At 34.8% G+C, this 14291-nt stretch overlaps 1 protein-coding gene across 4 annotated transcripts in view; it reads left to right on the forward strand.

Annotated features, from left to right (window-relative positions):
• Window positions 1-14291, forward strand: part of LOC127877191 (putative nuclease HARBI1) — a 216078-nt gene that overhangs the window by 6298 nt on the left and 195489 nt on the right. The window contains exons 2-7 of one of the 4 annotated variants that reach the window (XM_052422851.1): window positions 377-666; window positions 1050-1218; window positions 3080-3181; window positions 3508-3585; window positions 3841-3947; window positions 5844-6071. In XM_052422851.1, coding sequence (XP_052278811.1) covers window positions 377-666; window positions 1050-1218; window positions 3080-3181; window positions 3508-3585; window positions 3841-3947; window positions 5844-6035 — 938 coding nt within the window. In that variant the 3' untranslated portion in view covers window positions 6036-6071. Of the gene's footprint in view, window positions 1-376; window positions 1219-3079; window positions 3182-3507; window positions 3586-3840; window positions 3948-5843; window positions 6072-14291 lie in introns of those variants that run through there. The other 3 variants (XM_052422852.1, XR_008048285.1, XR_008048284.1) reach the window with 3 other exon arrangements.

Genomic DNA, 14291 nt, shown 5'->3' on the forward strand with positions numbered 1-14291 from the left:
TGTCCATTCATTGTGTAGACAAGAAAAGGACATGAGTTACAGGACCTTGTTTTGAAAAAGAAGGCGAATTTTTTGGCAGATTTGTTTTTACACAATTTTAGGCTTATATGCATCATCAAATTAAAAGCAGTCACAGTGACTATTGATTTAATTTAATTATGGTTTTATGGTTAAAGCGTATAGTTTCATAGTTGTGCAAATTAGCAATTCACTGAAACTGTTTTTGTTTATCATGTCTTTGCATTTTGTAAGCAAGCATATTTGCACCAAGGCATAACCAATTGTGGGTTATTGTTGGTTATTATTCTAAGATTATGAAAAGGGGGTTATTGACATTTAATGGAGATGAATTAATTTTAGTTGTTGTATATTGCAGACGTTGCGCAGAAAGAGAGGTCGGACGAAAGCTGGCCGGCATGCAGACCTGACTTTGAGGTGTTAGGTCAAGGTGCTTACGCGAGGGGCACTATTACTTCATCGGTAGCTCCGGTACGATTCCTTCGCTGTGTGGCGTCGTCCCAAAAGGAGAAAAGTGGGAGGAGTGTTGTGCCGGTGCCCGGCCTACAAAACGCGCACATACCTCGTGACTGGGAACCAGCGACAAATCGATATAGTGCATGCTGGGCAGCACGAGATAGGACGGTCTCTTGTGCATGGGACGTTGAGGTGAGTAGATGTGTTTATGTGCCTATGTCCCTATGTGAGTATTGTGTGTGAAATAGTGAGCCTGCGTATAGTTTATATTGTATTATATGGTATTGTATTGTATATGTGTGTCGGTAACTGTGAGCCTGTAATTGTGAACCTGTGCGTGTAACCCTGAGTACGTAAGTAGTTCCAGGGGGTTTAGCCTGTGTATGTAAGCCAGTGTCTAGCTGTGAGCCTGTGCGTATTGTATTATATTGTATTTTATGTGCGTTCAACACGTATTTACCTGGAAGGCCATTCCCAGAAGATATAAGTGAGTCTGTGACTGTGTATGTAAGCCGGTGACTGTGTGTTTAAGTACGTGTTTGCCTGGAAGTGTATTCCCAGAAGTACATGTATAGTGCCATTTCGTGACGTGGACGAGCCGACAAGTGTACCCGACGAGCCGACGAGTGCACCCGACGAGCCGACGAGTGTACCCGACGAGCCGACGCGTGAAGCCGACAAGTTCCCTCGAAGACGACGAGGACGATTGGTGCCGTCCAGACGTGGATTCCAGTCGATGCCCATGTGAGTAGTCTAGTATATTATCTTTGCTAGCGGTTGTGATAATTGCATTAAAACCCACGAATAGCTAACCGGGTGAAAACACTACACAACATTACGAAGACGGACGCGACGAAACCAGGCACTGACCATTCGACAACGGATCATGTTGACTTTGAGGTTTCTCGCTTCCGGGGCTTTTCTCCAGATAATAGGAGACACCTTCGGCGTGGACATTGCAACTGTGTCCCTAGTTGTGACCGACGTGACGAACAGCTTGTTTGCACTTAAGGATATGGTGATAAGGTTTCCCATGACTGACGCTGACAGACGACGAGTGATGACGGGTTTCTTTGAAATGAGAGGGTTTCCGGGCGATATAGGCTGTGTCGACGGCACACACGTCCGTATCATTTCTCCCGGTGGTCCAGATGAGCCTTCCTTTGTGAATCGAAAAGGGTTTCATTCCCTCAACGACCAGGCAACTTGTGACCACAAAGGTAAGTCCCTTCTACAGGTTTGGCCTCTTAAATGCCCATGTAATCCGGTACTGTAACATTTCAGTACTGTACGTATTTTCATCACTTTAGTCCGGTATATATCTTAAACATTAACTCTTAAGGAAAAACAGTTTGTTCAACTTTTTTAATTCGCAGTGATCAACGTGTAATTTCACTACTTTATCACTATTTCAAGCACACGCAATTATATTTCATTTGATTTGCAGATGAGAGCTGATATAAATACAGCAATAAAAAATGCATACCATATTATTAATGCGCACATCTATTTTGCCATATTCAAAATTCTTTTCAATCTTCAACTTCCATTCAGTGATCCACCCATGACAGAGACTACACGCTAACTGAATTCAGTTTACTCAGTACTGACGTATAGTCTGTAATGACATCACAGCAATCTTGACACATGTGTACTTTGGTACATGTCAGGCCATACATGTATTTGAGCTGCTGAATAAGAATCGCGTTTTCCTAATAGAGGCTCCTGTGGGGTATTTCAACACTGGTTTCTCCTGTAACACTTTTTGTCAATTTGTTTTTTTGAATCCCAATATCAGAATTCTGCCAAGTACCTAGGTGTCATTTGAGAAAGTGAATTATCTGAAATGTATTTGGTTAAAGCACTTAAAAACACACAATGTAATTCATTATATTGCAATGTCACCTTGATTATGCTAGTTCATCCTGGTATTGTGGACTAATCAAAGGGTTAAACACAAATTTCAAAATAAGAATAATAGACTCATTAATAATTATGACTGTAGGCACCCTGTAACTTTGTGCTCCAGACTTTGAACAGTTAGGATTGTTAAATATTAACCAGGGGTGGTATTCCAGAAGCATCTTAAGTAAATTTATTTTTATCCTCGAATTGGGAAATTTTCTTAAGTGTTTCATTTCATATTTCAATAGCTTGGTATCAAGATATATATTTAAATAGCATCATTATGACAATATCATTTTAGGAATACCAAAAAAACGTGTTTCCTTATTAAGTAAAAAATACAAAACATTGTAATTTTGAACTTTAAGTGAATTTTTTTAAGAATTGACTTAAGATGTTTCTGGAATACCACCCCAGAGTTATAAGCAAGTAAGACTGAATCATGTTCACAAGATTTATAATGAGAAATCTTCTTTATGTATGAATGAGCATTTAAAGAGAACTAAAGATCTACATAAGTATAGACAGGAGTCAAATTTCTGTGTGCCTCAAGTTAATGGTATTACTGCATGCACATTCTACTGCAATGGCATTTTGGACTGGGATGCTCTGCCATAAGATGGATCATGTTTCATAGCTTTCATGCTTGATTTTTAATGTCTCTTTAATGTTTATCAATGTACTGAATTTTTATTCACAGGGATGTTTACAAGTGTGAATGCATGTTGGCCTGGATGCTGCCATGACTCCCACATCTTCCGAATGTCCAAGCTTGGACAGCATATGGCCAATCACCATCAAGGTTGCACTTTTGAATCTTTTGGTTCAATATATGTAATCCTCAATGCTGATTATGTTCACTACTATAAAAACAATCAGTGTTTATCCCCTGGTCAAGTTTACATTATTTAAAAAAACTTCAATTTTGAGACATGTTCATGGTTACAAGTTATCAAAATAATGTTAATGGTTAATACTACTGCATTACATATTTATAAATTGTTTCCAGCAGAACACACATCTTATTTTGGTTGAAAATTGCCATATTTCTTTCAATGATTATGCAATTTTAAAATAACTATTATAGTACATGTTACTATGTACAATAAGGTGTTATATTCTTTTCAGATCCTGAACGTGGATATCTTTTAGGAGATAGTGGGTACCCTTGCAGGCCTTTCCTGCTGACACCGTTCCTTCAGCCAGGTGAAAACAACAAGTCAATGTCATGAACTTGTATTGAAGAAGTAGTTTTAACTAGATCTTGTGAAATATTATAATGACAGTTTTTTTTTTGTAAACTGCAAAAAAGAAACACACAAAACAACTTTTATGTATGCTAAGCATATAATCAACACATATATGAAAATGAAATAGATTGTCCTTGATTCTCTAAATACTAACTATTTTTCCATTAAATAATTCAATATTAAAACTATAAACATATAACTGTTTTCACAGAGTCAGAAGGTCAGGAAAGGTACAATGCTGCGCACATCGGCACCAGGAACAGTATTGAAAGGGCCTTTGGGGTTTGGAAGAGAACCTTTCATGTCCACCATGGTGAGGTATGTAAGGAAATTGTTTATATTATTAAGGATAAAATGTATTAAAGATTATAACATGAAATGTATTTAATCAACAAAGATGGTAAATGAAAATTTAAATCATTATATATTGCCATGCATAGTTGAGATTGATCGTATTGTCATAAGCGATGTTCAGTACCAATTTGAAGTCAATCGGTGTAGAAATGAAGAAGTTAATGTAAAATAACATAAAACAAGATATGTGTTTGTCAGAAACACCATGTCCCCTTATGCACCGCTTTGAAGCTATATATTTGATATTTGACCTTGAACGATGACCATGACCTTTCACCACTCAAAATGTGCAGCTCCATGAGATACACATGCATGCCAATTATCAAGTTGCTATCTTCAATACTGCAAAAGTTATGACAAAATGTTAAATTTGGAACAAACAAACACACAAACCAACCAACCAACTAACAGACATGGCAAAAACAATATGTCCTCCCACTATAGTGGTGGGGACATAAAAATGAGTGAAAATCTCTGACCCGGCCCCACCTCAACCACCATGACTTTTGACCCAGGGGTCAGATTAAAAAATTTCAAATACAATTTAGTACAGGGACGCACATATGCTCATAGCTACCATGTATGTAAGTTTCAAGGTTCTTGGGCTTATAGTGAAGGAGCAGATAATGGGGATTATATTGGTTAGTTCATTTTTAAAGAAACTATGTACATAAATTTTTACAGCAATTGTTCAAAATCAATAATGATCTTCATTCTGAATGACTATGAGAAAGGAATTAAAAAATTGCACAAGTCTGAGTCAGACATTATAACAACTTTAATTCAAATAATTATAAATCACAGCAATAAGCTCTAATAATCAAGGATTTTTCTTATATTTATCACAATAATAAGTTCTAGAAATAAAAGATTTTTCTAATAACAGAAGTCAAAATGAAACTTTGTATAAGTAATACAAGTAAATTCACTTTATTGAAATAACCAATCAATAACATTCTTACATGAGTTTTAGTTAACAGACAGGTGTCACTTTGGAGTATACATCTGCACCAGATATGGAATATGCAAACATTCAATTAGATCTTATATCATGTCAATTGTTAAATTAATTTAATCAACAGATTATTTATATGACATATGCCACACAATTTTGCAATACCCAAGTTCATGTGCCAACATGTCCCAATAAACCAGGTTTCATGAGATATGGAACATACAGTATATGGCATTAATGGAATATACAGAAAGGTATCAATGAACAGCATGCCAAATTGTCAATCTTTAAATTAATTAACCAACACATTATTTTGATTACAATTTTGCAATACACAATTACACACCATGCCCCAATAAACCATGTTTCAGGACAGGAACAATGGATTTAAGCTATAGTAATATAACAAAAACTTTATGGCAAAAAATTATCACACAATCCTCCATAATTATTGAAGATATTACACATTTATATTTAAATTCTTTTCCTAAAAACTTTTAAAATTTAATTCTAGTACTATATGTGCAAACACATTGTATGAAATATGTCAGTTATTAACTTATTACCCTACCCTCTCATTTATTGAGAAAATGACCAAAACATAAACAATTTCTTAAAATAATTTATAGACAGTAAACATGATGATGTTGGTATCAAAGAAATAATGATGTCTTAAAAGGCGTTTATTTGTCTTTTGCTGCTTATCTCATTAGGGTTTCCTAAGTAGCACAAAGAAATTAATATGTATTTCAAATTAAAGTTATGATACATATCTAATTTATAATTTAGTTTCTAAGTACAGTTATTGCTGAATTTTAAATAGAATACTCACAGCCCAAAAGTAAAAAAAAATAATTGCTAATTCAATGTTTTTCCTACAATTTCTTTTTATTCTTGTATGACAGATAAGAATGAAGCCTGCCAAGGTCACCCGCATCATAATTGCCTGTGCTGTGCTCCATAATCTACGGTTGATGTGGGGAGAACCAGCAGTGGATCCAGAACCCGTAGAAGAGGTTGCCCAGGGAGATATGTTTCAGGCTGCCACAGATGGGAGAAGAGTTCGAGATACAATTGTCGAAAATTACTTTTCTTAGGTTATTAACAGATTAAATGTAAATGTTTTCATTACATTTGTGCTAATATATCTCTGAGTCATACTGTATGACTCAGAGATATATTAGCACAAATGTAATGAAAACCCACTTTAACAAACAAGGACCCAAACTATCAGTGTATTACACTGATAGTTTGGGTCCTTGTTTGTTAAAGTGGGTTTTACAGCCTTAGAACAACCATTCAACTATAGAACAAAATGTATTAGTTCATTGACCATATAATATTTTTGAATAAATTTTTAGGTAATAACCTCATTTTGTACTCGCTCATTATTGGAATTTTTGTATGAGTATATCAGTAAGTACTGTCATTCGTTCATAGAAATGTTCCTGCTTGTCTGCCAAGCTGTTTTGTTTGGCATAGAACAGCATCTGCAGCTCTTTCAGTGACCTGTATATGTTTAAAGAAAGCCATCAGCTTAGTTATTATGGTTATTGTTAAACAATGATATGATTCTATTGGTTCAGTAAGTCCGTTTCGTTGATAGTAAATACATGTAATTTAAATTAAAAGAATATGACATAGTCATTTTATAGTTTAAAGTTGCATATTTATTTCACAGTGTTTTGCATTTATATATGCAGTCAATTGCATATTTGAAGATTTTATATTGTTTTGCATTTATATATGCAGTCATTTGCATATTTGAAGATTTTATAGTAATAGTTTTATAGTTATTTGACCATTTGAATATTTGTTTAATAATATATGTCATTTGTATATTTGTTTATTGTTGTAGGGTTTCATGATCTTGTACAGCTACACTTGATGTCTGTTTTCTTGTCAATCTCTGGCAATATGATATTTAGGGGTAACACAATCTTAGTTGTAAATGCAATATTATACAACATATTTACATCACTTATTGTTAAGAGAATCATCAAATACCTTTCCAATATTTCCAATATAAGCAACAATGCTTGTTAAAGATTATTGCATCAACATTACATCCTTCTACAGTTTTGCTGTAACACCTTTTCAATATTCCAATATTGTCAACAATGCATGTAAAAGATTATAACATAACATAAATCAAGTCACAAACAAATTATTCATGTTGAGATCTTAAATGACAGCCTGTTATTGGCATCTTAATCAAAGCTCCCTTTTGATGTTACAACATACTTTGTTGTCATTACCTAATTGTGGGTCAGAGCAAATCTAAACCAAATGTGACCATAACAACAGCAGATGGCAACCAACTCCTATATAAGCCAAACGCAGAATGGATTCAATACCTCTGCTCTATTGCCATCTTGCTGTGTGTTTGTGTCAATAAAGTTCTACAGTTAATGTTGCTCTGACTTACAGGTAAGACATTTATTTTATTTCTACTTTACTTGTATACGTGATATAAGTTCAGTATTTTGTATGTATTACAATTGTTCATTCTACATGCAAGTCTAAATATTTGGTGATTATTTTATATATTAAAATTCTTCAGTTACCTCTTGCTAAAAGCGAGTTATTCCCTAAAGTTTGATGTTTTAGATATTGAATACTTTCAGTTGTAAAATTTGTATTGTTAACAATTAATAGCATTTGTTCAAGACCTCTGCTCTATTGCCATCTTGCTGTGTGTTTGTGTCAATAAAGTTCTACAGTTAATGTTGCTCTGACTTACAGTCTTTCATTATCCTGCGCACTTGGGGAAACAACGTGAAAGTAACAAATCGGTCACTCATAAAAAAGAGCACACGCTAACCGAACGTATGACATTTAGTTTATATAAATGAAACTAGTTCCATGAATATAAACATACTTATATACATACTTAGTCTGAGGCTCTTTCTTGTTACTTTTGCAATCTGTATCTGTACCTGCTGATGTACCACATTTTGCCTGCATCTCTGATGAAAATAGTTACATTATAGAACCCTGTTATACATATTTTATCTTAAGATCATATTATTTTTATTTGTTTCATACATACTGTTCAGTAGAGATATAATATTGCAAAATGATTCTTATAACTTAAATATAAAAAAAATTACTAATGTGTATTTTATTACATAATAAAATATAAGAATTTAAATTGAAATTAGTTGTACATACACATGATATTTCAAATGGCAATGACTAATGTTATAAAGAAATGCCATTAATGATTCCAGCTTCATAAGAATAACTATACTTTGGATGAATAATTCCCATTCCTTTAAAATATCTAATCTAAATCATATTACTGCTGGTTTGGTCTGCGGAACTAGCTGACGCAATTGTCCCGTTGTCTCGCCTGTACAGTCGGCAAACAAAGCTGCAAAAGAAAGAATTTCCCCATTTGGACCCTCATTGAATAGTGCACAGAGTGCGATAGTCTACACGTTGACAGGTGATTCCATTTGCAAGAGTGATGGGTGGTGATTTTGATAGGATAGTTTTTATTTACACAATACAGCATTTTTTTAGAAAAAACAAAACAAAAATAATACACTACATAATAAGAAAACTGAATATAAAGCTAAAACGTCAGAAAAGATAACACGACGTTAATAACAGAAACATGTATGTTTAGCTGGAAAGTTGAGTAGGCGTTCATCAACCAAAAATGCAGTATCATTTCTTACTGCTATATTTGATTATTGATAATGTTATTGAATTCGTTTTGACGATGTACTCTAGTATTTCGATAAGATTAATTTCTTCTTTTTTGTACTGTTCTTAATATACAATACCACAGTGTATTTATAGAGCGAATTCTATGATTCTCAAGTAAAGTGTTAAGTGTCAACCAGGCGCTTTACAATGAGCCGAATGACACTTGATATACAATTTATTATGGTGATATTTTAAATGCGTCTTCATTTTATTGATTGTGAAAACTCAAGTGAACCTTCAATAACCGACATTGTTCAAATGATAACTGAATGGATATTTAAGGAACAGCAATAACGATACCGCAAACTCAATTGGAAGAGGAGTGGGGGGGGTAAAGGCGTCACCATGTTACCAACTGTACGCCTGTTAACAGTGCTTGTCCTGTGAACTACTTCTACATATGAGTCTCGCTCAGGGAAAACTGGGCTTAACGCACTTGCAGTCCTCATATAACATCGCAGGCTTCATATCCATAGGGGGTGACTGTCAGGTTAGTACCAGCACGGCGGTTAGTACACGCGCTTCTGTCCGAGGGGTTCAATCCAATTTCCGAATAGCATGTGAGTTTGGTTAGTGATAACCATACTGGACAGGTGGGGATTCCTTCGGGTACTCCGGCTTATCCCCATCAACATTGAACACCTTTCGGTAAAACTATAAAGCTGGGCATTGATTGCAGCTGTCATTCAATAAGCGTTTCATCGCGAGTCTAATAATTTGATTTAAAAGAAGCACTGGGACTCATTCCGCGTTCAGACATAATGCAGCACAAGGGTGTGGGAAAGGACTTCCTTAACTTCGAAACACACACACACACACACACATTCAACATGAGTACAGGTGTGTGCCATAATGTTTAACCATTTATGCCGAGCGTCTAGAAAAAAGGCCTTGGCAAACAGCGTAGACCCAGATAGGACGCCGCATTTTGCATTTTGGGTTAAGTATATCAGCCTCAAGATGGCCGAACGGCAAATATCTGAAATTAGTTAAATTTTAATTCGACGAAAAATAATGATATTGAAAATACGCGCATGATTCAGATGAATACAGTTATTATCGAAATGATTTAAGCAGACCTTACTGTCTAAACAGTAGCTTTAAACGGGGATATAAAAAGTGATTGTGACATTCAATAGGATTTTATGTACAAAGAAGAGTCGTATAAGAGCGTGCAAAACGCTTCAAATATTAAAAGTGATAAACAGACTACAATTGACAGTGATTTACAATTTCCAACTGTTATGAACCTGATCGAAAAACCTAGTTTGTACCGGAATTTAATTTTGTTGTTTCTCCGTCGCGATTGTAGGCGTTTTTTTAAGTTTTAACTGACCACGTCAAGAACTGCGTGTTGCGGCAAATATATGTAGACATAAATAAAATAGTATTTCAATTATTCAAGCAAGCAAGCAGGCAATCGGTCAGTCAGTCTGTCGGTCAGTCAGTCCGTCAATCAATGTTTTAATACATTTAAAGAAATTGCTTCACATGTAACTGTAGTCTGGAGAAAAGCACACCATATGCGTAAATGATTGTGTACGTCTTATATAAAAATGTTTACTCTTGATGAAGAGCTTTGACCGAAACGTTGAGTAATGGTATATAAAAAAAATATGTTTAAATGTTAAGTGGCTACACTTGCTTCATATTGTGTTACGAATCCGTGTCAATTATGTCCGATATCAAGTTCTTTTGGAACATGCAATTATTTGTAAGAACCAGTAACACAAGTGCGTACACTTTCGTTATTAATGACACTTGGTACCTACACATATACTAAATAACCCTGCCATGCATAACTTTGGTTAGCCGAAGACATGGTTACAATTTACACAAAAAGCTTTTCTTCTGCAATTCACACGTTAAGCAAACAGCCTGAACTGCATCAAATTAATAGCCAATGGTGCACATATTAGTACAACCACAATGGTATATCTAAATTTAAGATATACCGTTATTGTATCGCGATATAATTCTGCGGTATATTCGATGTTTTTAAAGGACTTGTCTATGAAGTGGTCCAAAGGTCAATTGTTGCGATTATTATATGCCTGAATATATTAAAATAAAATAGTAATTAATTGTACCCGATGACCCATCTAGAATTGAGTATTACACTAGTGTATCTGCTGACTATTTCTATACGAGATATGCCAGTAATGTCTACGACTATGGCCATGTTGAGCCACTATTCTTTCAATGGCGAACTTGGCGGAGTATTGCGAGAAATACTTATTTATATTTGTATTAATTAAGGGCAGATAATACAAATCCCAAAATCAAAAGCTGATTTAAATGTAGAGACAAACAAATGTATGCACAAAACGTCACTGGAGTAAACGTCATAAAAGAATAGTACCAAAATCATTTATAAAGCCAATGCCCGAATGAATCACGGTCAAACTTTTAGGTTAAATAATGAATTACGAAGTTCTGTTTATTTTTATCCTCGTTACATGTTAGTGAAATCATCTGTCGTTTCATGTAACCCATGCAGTCCGCACAGTCTTATCAGGGACAACACTTTCCACCTTGACAGTCCGTAGGCGCTCGATGTCAATGACAATGTTTTATTTATGCATTTATTTTCATTTTTTTTTATTTTGTTTTTAGTTACCCGTTGTTTATTATAATTCATACACATACTAAATCAATAAAAACCTTCCGACAAAACGTCTTCTTAAAAAAAGATAGTTCGACTATGTACATAGATATTGACAAGGTAAATCACTCGCCATATTCTCAAGCAACGGAAGTGCGTCATTATGCATAATTTAATCGCTGTCACCCCGCTCGCTTATTGAAATGTGCGCGCAGGCCAGGAACTTCGCTGTTTATATACAATTACAGCCATTAAACACTATGGGCGCCAGATTTGATTTTTGACGTGCTGATTTTTTTTGGAAATCACCATGGCAGATGAAATCAAGTTAAACAATTGGTAAGGAATGATTCATGTGTATGCAATTTGCAATATCTTTTGGTGATTACCCCATTAATTGAGTGAAACAATAGTTACAGGGATTTATCACATCGTCTGTGGATGTTTCTGTTGAAACTGAAAGTAGAAAGAGAAAGAGCGAGGATCCCGGCCTGCGCGCGCATTTCAATAAGCAAGCGTGTTGACAGCGATTTAATTATGCATAATGATGCATTTCCGTTGCTTGAGAAAATGGCGAGTGATTTACCTTGTCAATATCTATGTACAAAGTCGCACTATCTGTTTTTTAAGAAGACGTTTTGTCGGAAGGTTTTTATTGATTTAGTATGTGTTTGCATTTTAATAAACATCGGGTAACTAAAAAAAATATAAAAAAAATAAATAAAACATTGTCATTGACATCGAGCGCCTATGGACACTCGTTATATTGTGTGATACTACGAGGATTGCTTATATATACTATAGAATACATCAAAGGCACAGATGGCTGAGTAGTCTAAGTGGAAGACTATTTACTCCAAGGCCCAAGTTGTCAGTGGTTCGAGCCCCGTTCGGAGTTACTTTTTTCTCTTTTTTAAATGTTATTCTTGGGTATTTACCGGAGATTTTTATATCTAATGTTTACATTTATCAATATAAAGCATTTAATAACAAACTTCAATTCATTCCAAGATCTGTGAAAAAGTCCCTTTAAAGCTTTTGAAAACAGCAAAATGAAAACAGAAGACCGTATGCCTGCACATTAACAAAATTTAATGTAGAAAACAATAGTTCAGACATTCACATCATGTTATGTTAGTCGATCGACCTTTTAATTCCATTATTTCCTTTGTATAGAATGTTGGTTTTGATACCGTTAAATTTATGATTTTTATTTGATTTTGATTCCGTCCTCACATTTCGCATTTAAATCCCGCCTCCTCCATCTAGATAATGTAGGGTCTGTGTTCAACCATTTACGAGCCTCGTTATGGCAATACTGACATTAATGCATATGCGTTAAGTGTCGTCCTATATAAGAGTGTGCTAATCCGGGACGATACTTTCCGCTTGTATGGAAGCTTTCGTTTAAAGGAGGTCACTTATAAACGAAAATCCAGTCTAGTCGGGAATCGGCCTGCACAGGCTAATTGGGGATCGCACTTTACGGATATGCATTAAGCCCGGAATTCTCACAACGAGTCGTTTGTTTTCTATGAAAAACAATATTGGCGATTCCCTTAAAAATATTTGTCTGTGCGGACTTTTGCTATGCAACCAGATGTGTGTGTTTGTAGATTGCTTACCTTATCTAATAGTTATAACATTATAACAACATACTAGCATGATTTATAAACACAAGGTGGATCTGGGATTGGCTTGACAGATCAGCACATTAGTCAAGACTCAGCGATAACCTGTTAATAAACTCTGACATACATCTCGGGATTGGCCTGAAATGTAATTCTTATTGACGCTCTTTTCCCACATGACATTCCATATATACCACCGGTATACCATGTCATAAGAAAAAGAACAGTTAAAAGATAGAAACAAAGAGACGCTGAATTTTGTGAAAGCTATAGTATCCATTATAGTTTATATTGAAATAAATAGTGATCATTTAACATTTATGTTTAATATTCAACGATAATAATGCAAATACGAGATAAATAGAAAAGATTTGTGAATACACAGTTGTCCATGTTTTGTTTTGTTTCTAATTAAAACACGGGGCATAACTCTTGTTGTGTCGAATCTCAACAAAGAAATAAATGTGTGCACATTGAAATGTCGGACAGTATGTTTCTAAAGTTTCAAACCGCTAGAAGTAATACTTGTTGAGAAATGAGCGAAATAAGTAAAAAAAAATATGTCATATTGTTTACAAAAAGAGGCCATTTGATCCAAATTATGGACTTTTGCACTCTCACATTCTTGATAATACATGTGACAGTTTTAGCCCTCTATCAGCAAAACATTTTAAGTTAAAATATTTTTTTTAATGGGACAATAACTTCGGTAATGTCGAAAACATCCGAATCTAAAAATAGAAGTGTGCAACAAATGCTGGACAATACTTTTGAAAAGTTTTAGCCCTTTAGGAGAAACAGTTTCTAACTCACGCGCGACACCAGTTAAAATGTCTCTTTTTTGTATAAAAAAGTGACATATAAATGTGGTTATGTCGAACATATACGAACTAAAATATGGAGGCGCGCAAATTCACATGCTGAAAAATAAGTTTGTTTCAGCTCTCTAGCAGCAATACTTTTGCAGTATCGCACGACCAATTTTTTTTCGAAAGACGGAACGACATACTTATGAAAGGACGGACGAAAAAGGGCATATCTATATGGCTATACTCCTCTAAAAAAATGGGCGTAACAAGAGCTGTTGTAGAACAGCACGCTCGACTTTTCTTGTTCTTTATCAGAGCTCCTGAATGTTTATCTCTACAAAATTGTTCGTGTAGTAGGCACGCTTATTGCTATTAAGTAATTTATTATTTTTCTAATTTGCAAAATATCATATCAGTCACATAAACCATGATTTAGAGCGGAAAACATGTCTATATTCACCTTAACCCTGACTGTTGACATTGATCCACGTGCCCTTGAGGCAAACAACAATGAAGTTCTTGGTCGATCGTTCTTGAGACCTTTTTGTATATATATTCAGTATATTTCTATATTTAATAACAGTGAAAGTG

The sequence above is a fragment of the Dreissena polymorpha genome, chromosome 4, assembly GCF_020536995.1.
Source record: "Dreissena polymorpha isolate Duluth1 chromosome 4, UMN_Dpol_1.0, whole genome shotgun sequence".
NCBI classification, from domain to species: domain Eukaryota; kingdom Metazoa; phylum Mollusca; class Bivalvia; order Myida; family Dreissenidae; genus Dreissena; species Dreissena polymorpha.